The 21439-nt window shown below is 39.6% G+C and overlaps 2 protein-coding genes across 2 annotated transcripts; one reads left to right on the plus strand and one right to left on the minus strand.

Moving 5' to 3' along the window:
- Positions 1-5379: 5379 nt before the first annotated feature.
- Positions 5380-11217, plus strand: LOC119693312 (UDP-glycosyltransferase UGT5). The gene is made up of 5 exons (XM_038116390.2): positions 5380-5571; positions 7799-8042; positions 8346-8935; positions 9369-9594; positions 10681-11217. Exons 2-5 carry the CDS (start codon positions 7805-7807, stop codon positions 11193-11195), a joined length of 1569 nt encoding a protein of 522 aa, XP_037972318.2. The 5' UTR covers positions 5380-5571; positions 7799-7804; the 3' UTR covers positions 11196-11217.
- A 58-nt stretch (positions 11218-11275) lies between these two features.
- LOC105398546 (lipase member H-A) lies at positions 11276-21323 on the minus strand. The gene is made up of 9 exons (XM_048624039.1): positions 21180-21323; positions 20351-20522; positions 19711-19859; positions 18418-18519; positions 13343-13489; positions 12858-12931; positions 12407-12525; positions 11815-11952; positions 11276-11411 (listed from the first exon to the last, which is right to left on the minus strand). Exons 1-9 carry the CDS (start codon positions 21229-21231, stop codon positions 11354-11356), a joined length of 1011 nt encoding a protein of 336 aa, XP_048479996.1. The 5' UTR covers positions 21232-21323; the 3' UTR covers positions 11276-11353.
- Between the last annotated feature and the right edge of the window lie 116 nt (positions 21324-21439).

The raw sequence follows: 21439 nt of genomic DNA on the forward strand, positions 1-21439 counted from the left end.
TCCTCTACCGTCTCGGCGACAAACACTGGAGGGTCTAGGGTTCGTCACCGTATTGTAAGAATGAGCCAGTTAGAACAGCGTCAGCCGCTGACTCCAAGGGAGCGCCGAAGCATTTGATACGTCGCTTGGGGTGGCTCCCTTCGTGCACCCCAATTTTCTTGGTAGAAAGTAAGATAATATTAAAAGTATCACGTGATAGGGCTATTCCAGGGATTTGAAGTCGTTTAGTGCTCTAGAGAGAGCTTACCCTGGTGTGGTATGAGTTAGTCTTGGCTGGGGTTTAGAATGGATTAAGTATCTATATCAGAAATTATGAAATTAATTAAGTACACCTAGCTAGTTACTTATGTCCAAAATTAAAAGTTGGCGAAGTTTATCAAGAAGGCTGAAAGGACTAACCTGGAACCAAAACAGTGGTCATATTAGAAGTCACGCTGGACAGCCATCCATGGATGAGGATCACGGTTCTCTTGCGAGCATCGAAGTTAGTTCCTGGTGTCAGCCGGTTGTCTTCTATGACTAGTGGCTGACTGACTGTCGGGTTTGCTCTGGAAGGTGGTATACATAGGGTGTGTAAAAAAGGGTAAATAAGGTTAGCCGAAAAGGGGTGACTCGTCAGGAGGTCATTTTGGACGACTATGCTATACGACTTTTGAAAATTCGCCCAATGTAAAAAGAAGTAGTTAACAAAGTGGCTCAAGAAATTCCGTGATGAGTGACTTTAGACTGTTTAGACCTTCCGTCTCACTACGGATGTTGTCAATAAATCTGCAGCTGTTAAAAAAAGATTATTGTATTTAAACACCGGGCCATCTTGGTCTCTCTCTCTCTCTCTCCTATGCAACACGTGGGATTGGTAAGGATACAATGCATAGTAGTTTCAAACCCTTTTTTCATAATTTTGTTTAAGCTTCACCGTACCTGGTAAACAAATGGTACTCAATATCCACATCGGGGTCGTACGCCCCAGTCTCGCGCAGGTCAGCAGCTGACAGCCACATGTCAGCGAGCCTCGGCTCTGCCTCATCAGGACCCTGGACGTACTGGAACCGATGGGAGACGTCCAGCTTTCTCACTATTACATCGTTTAGGAGTGCTGTGTGAGAAAAGGATGATGTGTGAGAGTAGTCTCTGGCGACCGGATGATGATGGCGGTATAACCATCCAAAAACAGCAACACTAAATCCCATGGGCCGGCGATGGGCATCAGCGTCACCGGTACAAAAGTGTAGCCCTGCGATCACCAACCCGCATTGCCAAGCGTGGTTATTATGGCAAAAACCTATGTCCTATGGAGAGGCCTATGTCCAGCAGTGGGTGATTATTGGCTGATGATGTGAGAGTAGGAAAATGGTTAAGGAAGTTGCTTTCTTCTTATTTAAATAGTAATCAGGTGGTCTAATCTGGCAGTTGTAAGGTTGTTAGCGTTAACCTTTACGCATCGTACGCAACGGACGCATCGCATTCAGTGTTCTTTGTATAGAAATTCACACAAGTGCGTCCACTTCAACGGCATTGCCGTTTCTCCATACATTTATGGAAAATCCTTTTGGTCCGTTACGCACGATACCTATAAATGGACAGTTAGGTACCTTTATTTATGCTATCCTTACTTACCTGAACTAACTGCGACACAATAAAACAATATTATAATATTTTTAAACTGACTTCCTTGAGCCATGGCTGACTGGTGAATATCCTTGTTTGTATTTCATATTAATTAATACTAATATTAAATAACAATTAATTGTTATCTTAACCACCGATTAATTAATAAGTAGTTAAGTAGGTAGGTTTACTTAAGGTTGTATTCGAAGAATTTGGTTTTAATATGTTTTGCAGTAGAATCCTCAGCAGATTGGTAGGTAAATCATCATCATCATCACCCACCCATGAGTCTTAATCTCAAACTTTTGTTTGCGCTGGGTTGGCATTGGTAGGTATATACTTATTTTGCTGACACTGATAAAATTCCACCCTTTACTTATATAGAATAGAATAGAATACTACTTTATTGACTAAACAGGACACAAATAACAATTTATAATACAGTGGATACAACGCAATAGGCGACCTTATCGCTAAAAGCGATCTCTTCCAGGCAACCTTTGGGTGGAGGAGAGACTTAAAGAATAAATGAGAAAGGTGTACAAAACATGAATGTTTACCACAGCATTAGACATAAGTACATTTGGTGCTGGTTTTTGTATGTTTTGTAAGTAGGGATTCATTGTAGGGTTTATTTCATTCTGTCATTGCCAATGTCTTGCGATTTTTCGATAAGTAACATAAGTAAGTACCTAGTTGCTGTCTGTCTGTCTGTAACTGATTAAAATAATTTACAATACCGTTCATTGATAGCATACAAATTAAAATCTACGTCGCGTTATCTTATGTTAACTTGTGATAAGGTTGAAAATGTTTAGTCTGGTATTTTTAATTCGTGTTAGAATGCGTGTACAAACACACCTTATTGAATGACAAATGCATAGTATACCTACTATACTTAGTACTCTAAGTACCTAATACCTGCGTAGTACTCGAAGCTGGCCTAAAGACGTAGATAGGTATAGGTATATAAATACCTCACCTATCTCTATTCTATTCTACCTATTCTATTCTGAGAGTTTGCGAAGTTCTTGTACGTCGTTTTCTCGGGTGGAATCTTTGTACATATCCCCCTATTTCAGCTTCGGCTGCCTGGCTCCAAGCATTGCAGCAAGAGCAGCAAGCCTGGGTGTTCTAAAGCTGAGACTTAGGCGGTCTGTAGATCCAAGAACAAATAATAATATTTCTGATGTAGTTGGACATTTGGACATACTAACAGAATGTGTTCATCTGTCTCATCCACTTCCTTACATGTCCTACTATGCGACTATTTGGTTTTCCTATGGTACTTATAGGTAAAATGTACGGTGGCCTGCGCCTAAAAGTATACAGGCGGAGTTTTTAAAATAGCGATCTCAAGCTCACATGCTGCTCAAGCACATCCACATGAACACCACTGCTACACACATCACACACAACACGTCCCCGGATTTATAACAGATGTAGCTGGTCCCTTCACCATCAGGGATCGCTATTTTAAAAACTCCGCCTGTATACTTTTAGGCGCAGGCCACCGTACTTGGGCAGTTCTTCTTTTTAACCTACATAACTTAGTCTCCATCAGTTGTGAAGAAAAAATCATGAGTTTTTCAAATATTTATTTATTTATTTATATTTCAGCGTGCATTGTACTAAAAACACAACGGCTGTGCACGTTTACAAAAATATAAATTTATATTTTTTTATTTAAAATTACGTTACAGAGTGGTAAATCCGCGTGACAGAGGTGTATTTCATACGAATCTTGGCTGTCTCCCGCCACTTCATCCTGCGCATATTCGATAATGTTACAAAAAATATATATGACGACATAAAATATAAAAAATTATTTAAACTCCAGAAGATATTACCTATTTAGTAAGACAAAATATATATTTTTAAATGATTTCAGAAATATTTTAAAAAAATGTTGAAAATTTGTCTCTTACTACCTAATGTTTTAGTAGTTACATTCTGTCACGTAGGTTGCCATTTAAAATATTTGTTTGAGCCACTCGTCCTTATTGCCATCGATCAGAGTTTAGGTCTCCTTTTCCCCTTGGTAAGATTTCCCCTTTGAGATCCAGACACCGCGTATCGGCCACCCGCAAAGTGTGACAGGAGGTGCGTGTGTTTATTCGGCGACAGCTTCGTAACGTAGGTAATTGTTAAAATAAAATACAATTAAATTATTATTTTGTTATTTACTCATTGGTAATAACAATTACTTTGCAATCAACATGTGAATATTACACTTTATGTTACTGTTTAAATGCTAATCGACTTTGCAACACATTTTACCCCTCTGTCACACGACAAATCTGTCACATTCTTACGAAACACTCCAACCTGAGGAAATTCATCAAAGAAAAATTTAAGAGAAACTAAACTTTTTGGTTAAAGTAAGAAGCGAAAGGAACGTCCAATACACTTGCGCTGCATTAATAAAAAGTTTCGTTTGTGAAAAAGGTAATTTCGTGCTATTGTTCTCAAGAACAGACGATGAATGTGGTAGACTGTTTAATATGGTGGAGAATGATTTATCGGATGTTTGATGATAACATTAAAGTCCTTCCAGCTTCTAAGGCAATTAAAAAAGAAAAGAGTATTTTTTTCAAGTTCTAAGAGCCACTGCTGTATTTTCGAAATATGGCTGGTTAAAACTTTAACAAATTACGTAATTTTCCATTAAGTTACTTAAATTTTAGGTTGCCGAAAATATTATTTGTGCAGATAAACACTATTTTATGTAGTTGGAACAAATTTGTCCTTTAAGTTCCTGAAATACGGATATTTCACTCTCCAGAGGTCCTCAAGTGTGATTTCATTAGTTATACTAACAATAAAGATATCTCCAGTAATTTTTTTGACTAACTTGAAACCATAATGATTTATAAGTAAGTTACTAAACTATTATTTTTAAATAAAACTGTTTTATTCCAAAACGCTGTCGCATATTTAATAGAATAACAACTATGTCACATCGTTAACCACTCTGTAACGATTGGTGTCTCCTGGTAGTCAACTTATTTTTGGTCGTTAATATGTTCTGTTATAAATAGTGCAACTTTGGAAAAATCATATTAAATTTAGTCATTGATGTTAACGTCTATGCTGTTAATTTTTGACTGTAATTAGTAGCGAAAAAATATTTATAGCAAAAACAAGCTTCATTTTAGCTGAAATTGTGACAGAGTGGTAATAACTACTTAATAAATATTTTGTTATTACTAAAAATCCATTCCTTCATATGTTTTCTAAAATGGTATTTTGTTTATTAACGTATCAAAAAAGTTTCATTTTAATCGACGAAGACTATTTCGATAAAAAAAATTAAAAGATTCTGTGACGAAGGTGTAATTTTCTTTGCCTTATCCACGTATTGTGTTCTGAAAATCTTGAAAAAATACTTAAACTTCGCGGCCAACCACCTTTTTCGATAGAATAGAAATGTAGCTATCATAAAAATTATTAGAGTTCACCAAAAAGCTAAAGTAATTTTTTTCAAATTCGGGATAATTTTTTATCCATTATGTAGGTTAAAAAGAAGAACTGCCCACTTACCTACCTAAGTATAAGTATTTAATGAGGAACCTCACTAACCTAGGTAGTTATATTCATCTAAACTAAACTCCATTAGTTAATGTAGGCGTTTACCGCACCCAAAACTGGCTATACAATTTCTCCCATGGTCACACCAAAAGTGAATGACCAACACGCCGCGCCGCCGCCGCCGCCGCCGGCCGGCCGAGAGATTAAATCAAATGACGATGATGTTAGTTCATGTCATGTTAGGTTAGTGTCGGTCTGTCTGTAGACTTGTGAGGTAGGTGTTTGTTGAGTAGATAAGCTGAGATATAATCATTTAGCTCCGTGCAATGGTTGGATAAAATAACTGTGCTTTTGTGACTTAAGTTGTAAGTTGTGTGTATAAACAGTGGAAAAGTTTTATGGTTTGACAGCGGATTATTGACAATCTTGTCGGTAAGTTTAGTTTAAATTAAGTATACAGATGCTATTCATAGATTAGTTACTTTTCTTACTTACCAATTTTATAAATCCTGTAATTAAGTAGGTACTTAACTACTTACCAACACAACTTGCTCGTGATTTTATAAGTTCCCTTATTATTTAAAGTTTCTTTTGTTGAAAATACGTACATAAGTACCTACCTAATTAATTTATAAATAGACATTATACGGGCAATCTCCCACTATTTCTATAGCCGGGACGTCGACAGAAACCGGCATCACATTAAACATTAACTTTAACTGGTAGAAAAGTTAAAATATTTAATTGGTTTTGGACTTTAAGTTAAGGTTTAATTAATACTTACCTATTAACTAAACTTATGATTTTTTTGCGCAAAAAGTCCATAAGTACTTAACTACTTACCTCCTTAATTTTAATCACATAGGTACCTACAATATCTGTTTAATGCCTTCCACCATTTATATCATAGAATAACAAGTACAAGTCTCGTTATTCTATGATTTATATGTAAGTTTAAGTATATAAATATTCTACGATTGCGATTACCAATAGGTACATAATTATCTACTTATCACTAGGTACATATCTACTTATCCCTACGGAACTTTTTTTATCTTACCTTAAATTTGGAGGAACCCAATCTTAGACGTAGGACCTAGAGTCCTACATCCACAAAATGAGCTCGATTCATTGACATATATATTACTGCGTAAGGACAGGCCAAACCACTCAAGAAAATGGCACCCGCGCGTTGGCCCTAAAATAGTCATTTTAGGGCCAACGGTCCTCAGTCGACAGTTGTCTGTGACGGAGAGATGAGTCTTTGTTTCTTGTGATAAATATGCCTATTTTCGTTGTGAAAGGCTAAAAAACTATGATACGAAGGTCAAAAAGGAATATGGAATATCGTATCATCCTTAATTAATAAATAAACACATTTTAAAGCGATAATTTATTTTACTACCAAAGTCTACAATGGCCGCACGATGTAACCTTGTACGGACGTCCGCATGCAACTCACTCATATTATTATGTACCTACTGTCCGGTGACTGTAAAATATGAACGCACGTACAAGGTTGCGTCGTCAGGATAAGTAGCTCGGCTCAAGTCGGCTCTGACATAGTTCCAACAAATTATGACAGATGGCAGTTATTTTGCTTGTATGAAGAAGGTTTGAGTAAAATGTTCTGAAGGGCGTATCCTTCCTTTTGAAATCATTGGCTCGATTACAGAATTCTTGAGTTCTTTTAAGGAACCCCCAAAAGTTTGGCGGACCACTAACTAATCGGGAACCACTGGGCTACGGAACCAATCATGTTGATTGATGAAGCGATTGACCCCGTGAACATGCAAACATGAGGTCACGGGCGCGCGAGCACTGATAGTAACAACGATGTTTTATACGAACTAGATGGAGTGTCACTGACACCTATCTCGTCATGACGTCTCGACAAATAACACTTCTACCAGTGAGCTATTGTTTTGAATAAGTTCGTTTAGAAGATTTGTGACATTGTTGACATTATTCATTGGTACAATTATGGTTCTCATTAGGTTGAACTTAAAACGGTTTGACAGTAAACAAAGTGCCTACAGTTTTTTGCTTTGTTTTTGTATGTGACTCACCATCTGGTTCGTATGTTGTTAATCTAAGAAAAGCAATTACGTAACCAACCAGTTTGCCGGCGTTTTTTTTATTTTTATAGTCTCGCTGCTTGTGTTGAGCTCACAAGTTATTGCCCTGCATATGTGAAACCTGTTGATGTGAAATAATAATTCTAATACCTACTTAAATCTTAAAACCTAAAATGTGAATGGTGGTTTAGCACGTAAACGTTCAGTATTAAGCCGAAAGTTGAGTGAGGAAATAAATGAAACAAATCGTTTTATAATTCGGTATCTTCAGTTTTATGAATAATTAATAATAATTACTCCTGAATTTAGGACTACAAGCATGTAGTCCACCTAAATATTTAATTAAGTACACCAGTAATCCAATATGACGACCAAATTTCTACCCCGTGCCTACTTTGATGGAATACCTTTATTACATAGAAGTAAACCTCAACCTTCCTAGAGGTGGAAACTTGTGCAACATAAGTTACTCTTTCATTGTTATCTACATATTAAATTAATTAAGTTTTCCTAATATTGTAAAATAAATAAATAAATCAACTTCAACTCCAATTCACACGCTACCCACTCTTCTATTTCAGGCGACAATGAAACTCCTACCCTATGCCCTGAGCCTGGCGGTTCTATTCACCTTGACAGAACCAGCAAGAATACTCTCAGTCATCCCCACCCTCTCCCGTTCACACTACATCGATGGGAGAAGGATCCTTCTAGAACTTGCTAAGAGAGGACACGAGATTGTGTCCATCAGTTGCTTTGAAGAGAAGGACGCTCCGCCCAATTTCACTTGGGTGCAGATAGAGATCTCTTCGTTCTTTGATGCGAGTAAGTTGGTTTATTTGTTATTGAATGATAAACAATAAAAACAACAAAAGATACAGGAAACTGTACAGTAAAAATCAAAGAGGAATATGAAAGTTTTGTTGACTAGGTATAGGTATAATAAGTAGACTGCAAAGAAATCTGACCCGTCTTAGTCACTCTGAGAGGGGATAGGACTTAGGACTACTACAACTTACTACCTACATATGTACCTACTTACCTAGACGCTTATCGTTATGCACCTACTTGTCAAATGGGTTGCCTTTTATTTGATACCTACTTATTACTTATTTTATGTATTTACAGTCCCAGACATGAAAGAAGAACTGTACAAGAAAATGGACTTCTTCCGAGGCCAAGAACGCCTGTGGAGGTTCACCAATCAGCTGTCAGAATACATCGTCAACAAGCCAATCCTGAAGAAGTTCATCGAAGAAGACCAATCACACTTCGACCTGGTCCTAGCCGAAGAGTTCTACCAAGAGGTCTTCTACGTTTTCGCCCACAAATACAAGGCTCCTTTAGTTCTGCTGTCCACTTTCGGATCTGGGCACTACATCAGCGAATACATGGGAAATGCTCTAGAACTTTCGTACGTGCCTCATGAATTTACTGACCTATATGGAGAGTTGGGTTTCTTGGAACGAGCTAAGAATCTAGCCTATACCGCTTTCGATGTGATAGCCAGAAAATACTTCTCTCTTGAAGAACAGCATTATCTGGCTCAGAGGGTATTCAAGAACTTGAAGGATGTGCCCCATGTGGCCGACTTGGAGAGGAACGCTTCGCTGATCCTCATAAATTCTCACTTTACACTGGCAGTGGTGAGGCCGTATTTGCCGAATATAGTTGAGATTGGAGGAGTTCATATCGAGGATGTCAAGCCTTTGGAGAAGGTAAGTTTTTTCGTGATGGAGACTTTATTTTGGATAGTTATTTACGTAATAGTGTAATATAGGATAGTTGATTGGAGCTTTGGTTCGTGTACTGAATAAATGCGCTGAATGTCTGGGTTCGATTCACAGAAATATACCCGCATGTCGAATGTGCCCACTCTCTTCTACAGCACCAGTTAAAAGCACTACTTGACGAACGTTAAAAACATTCAACTCTAAAATTTGCATAACTTTTGAACGGCTAGCCGATTTGGGAGCTACGCTACCACAGATAGATACACAGACACCCAAATACACATACCTACCCATTAAACTTACAACGCCCCTCTTTTTAGTCGGGCTCAAAATTGGTGCACCCATTTACTGGCTAGTATTATAAGATGCTGGCTGTACAAACAAATTTGAACAAACCAATCACCTATCCATTCCTCAGAAACTGAAAGACGTCCTCGACGGCGCCAAGAAGGGCGTGGTCCTCTTCAGCATAGGGTCCTTCTTGGAGCTGGCAGCCCAGCCAGAACCCTTCATCAGAGATGTGCTCAACACCCTGGGAAAGCTCAGCCAGGTGGTGCTGCTGAAGTGGAACTCGGATGATAAAATGCCGGTCAACTACCGGAATATTTACCCGATGAAGTGGCTGCCGCAGAATGAGATTTTGGGTGAGAGCTGTTTATATATACTTATTAAGTAAGGCCATGTGGTTCAGGGTGTAATATTTTCTGTGATCCAGCCAAACATCAATTTAAAAGGTTTCACAATTATTTATAACTATGGCGTTTATTTATACTAGTGGAGACCATGCAAGGCAAAAGCAACGAGGGTCTCCTGCCCGCTGGACCAACGACCTAGTAGCCGGTAGTGGCTGGATGGGGAAGGCCGAGAACCGAGTGTTTTGGCGCTTTTTGGGAGAGTCCAGTTGTGGATGATTATTGGCTGATGATGATGATGATGATGATGGTGATGGGGTTTATATATGTCGCAGGCAACTGGTTTAATCTCCTGTTTGATTGAACCACTAGCCCGTTCATTGGATGGCGTTATTCAGTTGTATGACTAAAGGACAACTCGTCAAGTCGTTGATTGTAACGTTCGACGTCTTGACTGAACGTCATTCAGCGAAGTCGTTGAATGGGATATAGTATAGCAACTTTGTAATGTCTGGTTAGGGTGAACATCACCAGACAAGAGTCAACAAAAAGACTATGTTACAAAGCTCTTATCTCACAAATTAACTAAACAATAACAATAAACGTACCTTCATATTGTTGTTCATAATTATCCAGTTTCGCCACTTTTTTTTCTTTGAAACTATCCGCCCGCGGCGTAATAATAGGTAAATCCATGTTGTCACACTATTTTAACACAAATAACGCACTTTAAAGCTATTTTTTTGCAGGAAAACTAACAATATAGGTGCTTTTTGTGTCAGCTGTTAGCTGTTAGACGCCATATTTGTTTTATTCACCACCTGACTGATTTTAAGTCAGCTAACTAGTTGGACGTTTTGTGACGCTTGTACAATCAACGTTCGGCCTAGTCATACAACTGAACAGCGCCATCCAATGAACGGGCTAGTGGTTCAATCAAACAGGAGATTAAACCAGTTGCCTGCGACATATATACTCTATACTCTTCCCTTGACAAGATCTTATTGACTCTATCATCATCAGCCACCGATATTAACCATCTAACGTCCACATTTATGTTGACTCAACTAGTTAACAAGAAACCCTTTCGTTCCACAGCTCACCCAAACACCGTGGCTTTCATAACCCACGGCGGTCTACACAGCGCCCAAGAGTCTGTCTACCACGGAGTACCAACCATCTGCATTCCCTTCTACGGAGACCAGCCCCTGAACTGCAAGAAATCCGAGAAGATGGGCTTCGGAATCCACATCTCCAACCTAACTGAGAGCAATTTGAACAACGCTCTAAGAGAGATCCTTACAAACCCGTCTTACAGAGAAACGGCGAAGGAACTGTCAAGAAGATTCAAGGATAGGCCTATGTCTGCCTTGGATTCGGCTACGTATTGGATAGAGTATGTTATCAGGCATAAGGGGGCTAACTTCATTAAGGGACCAAAGAGGAATTTGTACTGGTTCCAGTATTACTTCTTAGATTTATGGTTAGCCGTGCTGACGAGTTTATGGGTGATTCTGAAGGTGCTTAAAGCGTTGTTGAGTCTTGTGTTTGGTAAGAAAGAAGTAGTTAAGGCCAGTGAGAAGAAGTCAGGGAAGAAAGTTAAAAAGAACTAGGAGTTTTTGATATTGCTTGGTGCTATGACAAAAAAAAAATAAGTTAATTATGTTAAATTGTAAATAAAACGATTTTATACTTATTTTTTACAAATATGCGTTTATTTTACTGGCATACCCAGTATTCAGTATTCATATTTCAGTTTGATTTTATCTTCTCAAGCCTTGGAGAATGGAGGAGAAGCGTTGGTTTCCAGGTAGTAAATGCCGGAAGACCTGCAAAGACATAAGTTGATTACAGTAAGCCCTTAGATAGCCCTTTGAAAGCAACAACCATGAGTGACTTGGGTATCAAATGTTTCTTACGGCTGGAGCACCCTGGGCAGTCAGGGACAGAATAAAATCTCACTGATGGCTAATTCTTTCAACACATTGACCCTACTTCACCTCTAGTGCTGGTCACCGACACGCTCTGAGTAGCTCAGATCTACTAGGTATCTAAAAAGCCCATAGTCTATAGGTTTTGACACCGTGGTGAAAGGATTGATCAGTCATATTAGCGTCTGTCGTTGACTGCCGAGGGTACGGCAGGCGTGCAAGGACCAGTTCACAAGGAGGAGATGCCTTCCATACACCCCCAAATACTGGTGAGTATCAACTCCCATCCGAAGCTACTTACCCAGTCTTAGGCACGAGCCCGCCCATCTGCAGGCGTCCCCACAACAGGCAGTTGCCGGTGAGCGCGCCGGCGTAGGACGCGCAGCGGGTGCCCGTGAACCCTCCCGTGGTCAGGGATTCGGCTAGGTAGAAGTATGACCTGCGGGAGGAGGAAATGTGTTATATGGGGTTCCGTATGAAGGTTTGAAAGTCGTTCCTGAAGGAAAGATGACAACTGTTGAGGTAGACAAATAGTGGAGACCACGAAACAAGCAAACAAGGCATTTTGGCGTTTTTTATTCCATTCATTAATTTTATTTAAGCAGGTATCAATAAGATCTTCGATATTATTAAGATCTTCATTCGTGAAAACTATCTGATAGATACTTAAAGTGAAACAAACGAGAAAGTATGAAAGTACCTATATGGATGTTTGTTAAAGTTTTTTTTGTAAGTATTTACATGACACACTAGCTGGATTAACACATAGCAGGCTCGCGATAATACCACGGCAAACCATTTTAAGTCTAAGCGGAGCTAGCGGAAAAAGCTACTTGTAAATATTCCTAAAATCTCCTCCAAGCCGAAGCCAGTACAACCTCAGCGCCCCTCACCTGGCATGGTCGCACTCCTGCGAGCTGCAGCCGGGCATGTTGACGCCCCCGTTGGGGTAGAAGTCCACGTGGCCCAGCTCCGTCAGGTAGCCCAGCACGCCGGCGTTGGTGTGGATCACCTGGGGAAAAGAGTTCCAGCTCAGCATAATGCCATAGGGTGCTAGGCTAGGGTTACTAAGAGCGATGCCTCACGAGCACTTTATGTGTGTTGCGTTGACGTGACGGACAGCAACGCTTTGTGTGGCATGTTGTTCAGAGCGCTAACGCAAAGCAGGAAGAACACCCGTGTGGCATCGCTCTAACGTTGATTCAGCCTTGATGAGATCACAGATTACACAATACTCATAACTATATCAAGTAAATCCCGAAAGTAAAGATAATCACATATTGAACCACCCTTAATGAACCCCTTCGCAACATTCACTAATACAATTCCACTCTGAGTACTAACCTCGGTGTATCGAGCGTCGTCCGGTCGGAATCTGTCATCGTTGGTGATGAAGCCGGGCAGGGCCGCTTCCAGACCTACGGGGTTAGAGGGACATATAATAGTACTTTACTTAATACGACTATGGAAAAGGATATGCATTGATCTTGTCAGGGATTTCTGAGGTCTTGTCATAAATATGGTTGCAGATTCTAAGGGCTATAGGGCAATATACCCTATAAACCTTAACCAAGAACAGGAAAAAGGATTCCTTCCAGAATCCAATCCACTGGACAGTCGACCGTTGTTTACTAGGTAGGTACTTACTACTGAAGCCAGAGGAATGATTTTGATTGTGCTAGGAGAGACAATGGCTTGCAAAGGGTGTTTGATGTCTGATGATGAATATGCCCCTATATAATACTGAATTGAAAGTGTTCGTTCACAGCTAATTCATTTATGATTGCTAAAACCACTAAATATAACTTAAACCCCGTCAAACCACACACCAGTAAGGTAAGCCAGTTGTCCTCCCAGATTCCTGCCAGCTACCCCGATGAGGTGGGCGCCGAGCGAGTGTCCCACCAGGTGGTACTGGAAGGGAGAGGCTCCGGTGGCTGCGTTCAGCCAGCTGATGAAGCGGGCCAGGCTCTCACCTGTGGGAAACATTGAGGTTATCGTTAGGCAATACATTATTATATTATAATACGGAGTATACCATACCCATTGGTGGAGTACCTATGCAATCAATTGATATTCTAGGCAATTTTTAGGTGATGAGGTTTTGCTAAATAATTTGGAGTAAGTACAGATGGAGTATGCAATCAGTTCAATGTAGACCTGCTGGTTATATATGGCGCTCCAGAGGTGCAGACTGCAGAGGCTTACTAAGTTAAGTAGGGTAAAAGTACTAGTAACTGGCAGTTTAAGCGACTAGCAACACAAAAAAATATATTAAAAATAAAGTATTGGCCTGATTTAAGCACTGGTAGGCTTGAATTACTGGCAATAAGATGACGAACAATTATAGGCATAAATGGTAAAGATATATGATTAATATTCGATTTTAATGAAGTTTATATCCACTACCCCCAAAAAACCTAGTAACTGGCAGTAAAAATTAGTAACTGTCACATGATGTTTCAGTAACTGGCACCTTTTAAAAAATCATGCAATTAGGTCAATAAGTACTCTAAAATCAATTATATATTTGATATTAATATTAGGTAATGTACAATTACCTGTCTAGGTTCTGTACCGGTAAGACTCAAAATCACCGTTGTAATGGTCGACTTCTGCGACGAATCGTGGGTCCATATGAATGCAACAAATCGAGAAATGAAGAAAGCAAATGCTTGTGGACCTTGATGTATTCATTCAGCAGGTTGGGAGAAGTGACCTGGCTAAGTTGAAGACTGCTGACGGTAGTATAGTTGCCTCTAAGCTGAAATTTCTTGCGGAAATTGAAGGTTTTTACGGCTTTCAGCTTCACATGCTCTGGGTAAAGACAGAATTAGTACAGTTCTTCTGAAAGCTATTACTATCCCCAAACAGCTTTAGAAGCTCTTTAACCAATTTTGTTTATAAGTCATGTTTTCAAGATGTTTTATAAGGTCATCACGAACCATGTTTCTATCAAGTTCTTCAAGGACTATAAGAAAGCCTTTGATTCCATTTAGACCTGGGCAGTTCTGGAATTCCCTCGTTGTAACATGCATAGCGGCCTTAATGCAGCAACAGTATATTATGTCTACCTTGGACTATTCGACTAGGCAGAAGGAACTTCGAAAACGAAGCTGTAAGGTGCATAAAACAAAATATGTATTACTCGATTGGACTGCATAAGGGAAGATTTGACAAATTTTCACATAAATGCCTGAAGGCAAAGGTCTTCAGTCAATGCGTCTTACTGGTGATGACGTATGGATCATAGACGTGGACACTGACGGTTGGACTGGTCCACCGATTCAAAATCGATCAGCGGGCATTGGAAAGATTGGTGGTTCTTTGAAGGACCATATTATCAGAAATAAGGTAATCCGTAAGAGAACTTGAGTAACCGATATAGAGTAGCTCTTAAATTCTGTATGCTCAAGTGGCATTAGGCAGGCCATAGTTGCCGAAGAACCGATGACCAGTGGGGCAAACGCGCTCTAGAGTGGAGACCACGAACAGGCAAGGGTAGCGGCGGATACCTTCGGGCCAGCTGGACCAACGACCTTATAAAGCTGACCGGTAGTGGCTGGATGAGGAAGGTCGAGAACAGAATAGAATAGAATAGAATACTACTTTATTGACTAAAAATAACACAAATAACAATTTATACAGTGGAGTTAAAGCAATAGGCGGCCTTATCGCTAAAAGCGATCTCTTCCAGGCAACCTTTGGGTGGAGGAATGACTTAAAGAATAAGGTGGGAAGGTGTACAAATATAGTAGTAAACATTCACAATTTTTATAATAAATACTTAAATACATACATACAAGATATACAAAAAGGCAGAGGAAATAGTTATCTAGATTTATATTATATATACTTAGGTACTATTGTAAGATTGAGGAAAGATAATGTTCTTTTACCTGATTTTTGAATGCTATAATTGTCTTGGCAAAACGGATATTTAGTGGTAATGCATTCCACAGTCTTATAGCAGTAACAGTAAATGAGTTGCTGTAAAACTCAGTAGTATGCGATGGGAAATTCAATAGACGCATTTGTGAGGATCTCATTGGTCTGTCGTCTGGATGGTTTTTAAAAATAAAACGCTCTTTGAGGTACGCAGGAGTTGAGGGATTGAACAGCACAGAGTAGAGTAAGGAGAGAATATGAGCATTCCGGCGAAGGCGAATTGGGAGCCACTTGAGTTTATTGCGATATTCGGATATGTGGTCATATTTGCGTAGACCAAATATGAACCGTATGCAGAAATTTTGAAGGCGCTCAAGTTCAACAGAGCGCAGTGTCACTGTTGGTGAGAGGTCCAGCTGTGGACAATTACAGACTACTGTAGATTGCCTTGACTTTAGTAATTTTTCTGAAAAGAAACATGAAAAAAATGTTTACCACACCAGTAAGTGCCAGTTATTGGTGCGTAAAAAAAATGTATGCAGATTAGTAACTGGCAGCCCCGTGCCAGTTATTGAAACAAAGCTGCCTAGAGACTGGGGGTTTTTACAATGCACTTTAAATCGTATTTTCTGTCGATAGAAGGTATAAAATAGCTTAAAATCACAAAACCCAAAATATTAGTAACTGGCAGGGGGGTGCCAGTTACTAAGTGAAGATATAAATTCTTCATCACGACCCATTACGTCCCCACTGCTGGGGCACGGGTCTCCTTCCAATGAAGGAAGGGTTTTAGGCCTAGTCCATAGATATAAATTACATTTCAGTAACTAGCACCCTCAAATATAACTCAAAAGCAACTAAAATCACAGTGAATCGGGCTATTATGATATTGTTTAGACCTTCCCCTACTTCCTTGTTATTGTCACACTATCAAAAACTTATTTATTTTCGCGAAAACAGGCCATACAAATTTTGGTGTCTCCTTAAGAAAAACTTAACGCACGTGCATTTTTTTGCCGATCTTCGCCGCTTTGACTGAGATAATTTCCAGCGCCGGAAAATACCCACCTAGCGGCGTAAAATTAAACTTTAATATCAATGAATAATTGGAGATTGCTGTAAACACATCAAAGATGGTCTTACTATATCCAAAAGCTTAATATATTTAGTTTTATAGTCAAAGTGCCAGTTACTGACACATGCCAGTTATACCACGATTTAGCGTGTTTTGAAACTATACAAGGCCAGAACGCAGAGGGTGGGACTGCTCACGTATAGTTTCAAATTAAAATGGTGACATGATTTACTTGAAAGTATACAAGGCCATTACGCACTAATCGCGTATATTTTCAAGTAAGTTGGGCCAAAATTATGGCTTGAAAATATACTGTAGCAGTTACCACTGCGTACTAATCGTGTATATTTTCAAGTGCCAAGCGGCAACGCGAGCACTTGAAACTATACGTGATTAGTTACCAGGTAGTAGGTTTTTATATTTAATACCCAAAGATAGACAGGGTAGGCTCTCCGAAATTTGATGAAAAATATGTCTCTAATAGGTCTATAGGGTAATACACTCACAATAAGTCCAAGTTGCAAAATGTCAACACCAAATGACGCCAATTTTAAAACATTTAATAGAGAATTTGATCAAAATTTACGTTTTTAGTTGGTTATAATAATATTTTGATGCGCTGTTAAATGTACTATTGCCGATGGCGTCATTAAGCAAGTCTTTTCCGTTCAGGAGGTATCGTCACTGGAACTTTTTCATTTCTCGTGAGTGTAGTAGGTATTACTCTTAATTCATATAAATAATAAGATATTAGTATTCTTACTTGTAAGTACGATTGCTATAAATATCAATTTATCAATCAAATTAGAGCTTGTTCATCTTTATTTATTAACATTCTGTAGGTATGACAAGCAGAACAAGTAAATTGTAGTCATACTACATGTACCGAAATAGTTAAGTAAACCAGAATCAGCATGTAGGTATAAATTATATGCGACACGTTCGCCAATCAAGCAATGTGCGTAATAGCAATGTATATTTTCAAGAACGATTCAGTAAATCTCAACTTGAAAATATACGCGATTAGTACGCACAAATCGCGTATATTTTCAAATAATAATATTTTTTTTCACTTGAAACTATACAGTGCTAGTACACTATGGGTGCGTTCTGGCCTTGTATAGTTTCAAAACACGCCACGATTTACCCTAAGTGCTTATAATACCCTTTTTTCTCACAACAGGGTGGAATTATATTAGTGTACTTCGCGTGGCACGATCAATTCTAATAGCGGTCATAGTGCTAAAATTTCTTTATGGCACTAACTCTGAACTTGCTATACTTGCCAACGGGAAGTAATCTTATTCTCTCCTCCATAGAATTATATAGTACCTAGTAATAAAATTGGGTCTGTACCTATAAACAATAAAATACTTACGGCTCGCCCATCCAGAATTAAAGGACGTTACAGCCCTAATTAGCCATATAGAAATTAGAATTCAGTGCTTTAGTAAGCAAGGAAATGGCTTACCGCAAGTGATGGTGTTGGCGACGGCGGTGGCGTAGTTGATGCTGCCGGCGCCCGCGTTCCAGTCCAGCACGATCAGGTTCACGTCCTCCGAGACATGTAGCATGCAATGCACATAGCGGCTAGACTCAGGCTAGACCCACAGCCAGGGCTTACGGTACCGGGTGTTGCAAATGTGATATACAGAAAGCCGGATTTCCAATAGTGGTTCAAGATGACAACCGCTGTGTCTTTTCCGGCTTCCTAACTATAATCTACCACTTTTGTAACACACTATTAATTTCAACCAAAACGGGTAAGTACACTTACCTACCATCAATAATAAAGGTTTAAAGTGAAACTTAAGCTATGTTACTTTGAATTAAATTATTCTCATGATTGTTCTTCTGGATCGGTACCTTGTACTGTAGGTGCTTCCGCGTAATGTGAAATCGTGTCCTGTGGGACAGTTAGTAAGTGAGAAAAGTGCTTACCGCAAGTGATGGTGTTAGTGACGGCGGTGGCGTAGTTGATGCTGCCGGCGCCCGCGTTCCAGTCCAGCACGATCAGGTTCACGTCCTCGGCGCGCAGGAACGCTGCAAGCATCGTCATCATCATCATCATATAATCATCAACAGTCCATTAACTTAGTATACTTATACATGTTCTTGTAAAAAGGGTAAGTATAGGTACTTAGCCTAAAGCTATTGTTTTTCGTCAATTTGCAAAACCCGTACAACAAAAATTGATCAGGGAGTCCTCCCTGAGTCGTACCCTTTTTGCAACACTCTGTAGACGTTAGGCCCGCGGTACTGCCATAGCTGCGACTACATAGTGAAATAAGTTTCGTGTAAGTAGGTATAGAAGCCTGTAGTTTACTACTTTAAGCGATCCGTGTGGGTGGGCGGGCCTACGTTTATTAATCAAATGGATTACTGTTTTAATTAAAACTAAGTACCTACCTAACTTAGTATCTACTAACTATATATTTCTTAATTAACTACAAGCAATCGGGGTAAATAAAACAATTGATAAATAGGTAGGCTAGCAATTATTATCTACCCAAAATATTAAGTTGTCAGGTGCCATTCTGAAGTACTTACATTTTTTTTATCAGGACACCTGTTTTTGATAATAATTAGCTGAACTTATCACATATTATTTTAATACTCAACGCGAGGCAAAGGTACGTTATCTTTTTACTTACTTATATCGTAAGCATAGATTAAATAAAATAAACATAAATTAACATATAAACACTAAACAATCACGGTAGGTGCTTATTAATGTAGGAACTTGTCCTCAGTAGGTAGGGTGAGTGAGTACACTAGAAGGTTGTGGCGCTCCTTAGTTACCGATCTAGCAGTGGATGGTTAGCTGATGATATTAATGGTTCTGTTTAGTGATTTAGTATAAATTCCGCCCTGGACCAAAGAAAAAGCGAACGACAGACCATCGAACTACACTTAAAACCAAATACTTTCACCTATGGACCTAAAGCTTCGCCATCTTTCACTCTCATCTTCAATCTAGCTGACTATTTGGCCGAAAGTTTTACTTAACCTTTGAGTTTATTGCCTGATGAGGAGATAGGTAGTAACTACATAGGTTTACTTACCAGGGACCAGAGCGGTGATGAAGTCTGAAGTCATGCATGCTTTCACTCTCACTTTCTCTCTCATCTAGAGTCGTTTCTATGACTAAACCGAGGTTAAACTTTCTATGACAAGCGAGGTGGTGATGATGGGATAGGTAGTTACGAGTAATAACTAGATAGGTGTACTAACCAGGGACCAGCGAGGTGATGAAGTCTGAAGTCATGCCACTTCTCCAGCCATGCACCAGGATGATGGTGCGGCGCCGCGAGTTGTAGTTGGTGATGCCGAGCAGACCGTCACTGCCGTGGAGCAGGGGCTGGCTGACTGTCGGGTTGTCTCTGAGGAGGAAGGTGTTTTTATTCTACGGAATTTCTTGAGACTTGACCTAGAAAAACTGATGGGGTAGGTACGCGACAAGAGTTACGAGAGATAACGAACAGATAAAGTTTAGACAGTAGCCGGCAGTAGAGTGACTGGCTGAAGAAGACTGAGGACCATAGAGTAACTTATTATACAGAGGACCAGAGGACAAAGTGTTGTGGCGCTCCTTGAAAGACATACGTCCACTGCGCGATGTGAGTGAGCTCGACGCAAAACTTATGTGTCGTCTTAAATGCGTCTTGTGCTACTAGCCCAGTAGTAGGCAAACGATTACCAGCTGATGATGGTGACATTATTCTGTTCTTTGTAGCACTTTGGGAGGGATTCCCTTGCACTCCATTCGCACACAAAAGAGAGTTTTCTCTCAGAACATTCTAAAAATACCTACCCTACTTCTACATATACTATAGGTACCTGCAGGTTACCTGCAGGTTAACCAGCAACTTACCTGGTAAACAAATGGTAGATGTTCTGTCGGTCCGGGTCGTACCGCGCGGCCTCCTTCAGGTCACTCACACTCATCCACATGTCCTGAAGACTTAGCTCTCCATCATCAGCTTCTACATACTGGTAGCGGAGGCCCGGGTCCAACTTGCGCAGGATCGGGTCAGCCGGCAGCGCTAGGGAAGGTCAATCACAGTCATATAATATACATGTGGGGACATCTTAAACTCGGCCATCTGACCCCAAGGTAGGCAGAGCCTGTGATATCGGTCAGCTGCTATATCTACACAGATGTATACATAGATAGATACATATTAACACCCAAGACCCAAGTACAAATAACGATCGGTCGAAGACTATCGAACCCGGGACCAATAGCATCGCTGTCAGGGTCACTAACCACTGCTCCAGTCGGTCGTCGTAGGTATATTATAAGTTTATGTGTAGTACTTACATAGGTATGTTACTCTTTGTGTATGTTACTATGTGTGTAAGTAGGTATGTTACTCTTTCATGCAAAAACTATTAGTAAAGTATATATATATATATATTAGTAAAGTAAACGGATTTTGATGAAATTCGGTGTGCAGGAAGCTGGTCATCTGGATTAACATAACTATTATTACTTAGAGGCTTCTTTTGCCCCGGAATTAGAACAGAAAACATTTTAAATTAAATGGAATTGCTTAGCCGTAGTATGTTTATCATTGGAGAAACGATTTCAGGCTGATGATGATGATGATGGTGAAATGATTGACAACTACCTTTCATTAATACCCACAGTGAAAATTTGTTTAGGTATTCAATTGATAATAGATAAACAATGTAATTACCTGAACACGCAGCCAAAAGGCCTAAAACCACAACAAATCCAAGCACAGCCATGTTTCAACTGATACTGCGCTGAATAATTATCCGATTTGGATTAAATATTAACAGATATCTTAAAAATGACTTATGTGATAAGGTGTAGGTTAAAGCTGTGTTTTCGTATCGAATACCTACCCTTAATTTCCATTCGAGAGGTCCTGGATTCGAATGCTGGCGTTACAACCTACAATCCATTTATTTTAAATAATAATCATCACGTCCC

The sequence above is a fragment of the Plutella xylostella genome, chromosome 11 (genome assembly GCF_932276165.1).
Source record: "Plutella xylostella chromosome 11, ilPluXylo3.1, whole genome shotgun sequence".
Lineage (NCBI taxonomy): Eukaryota > Metazoa > Arthropoda > Insecta > Lepidoptera > Plutellidae > Plutella > Plutella xylostella.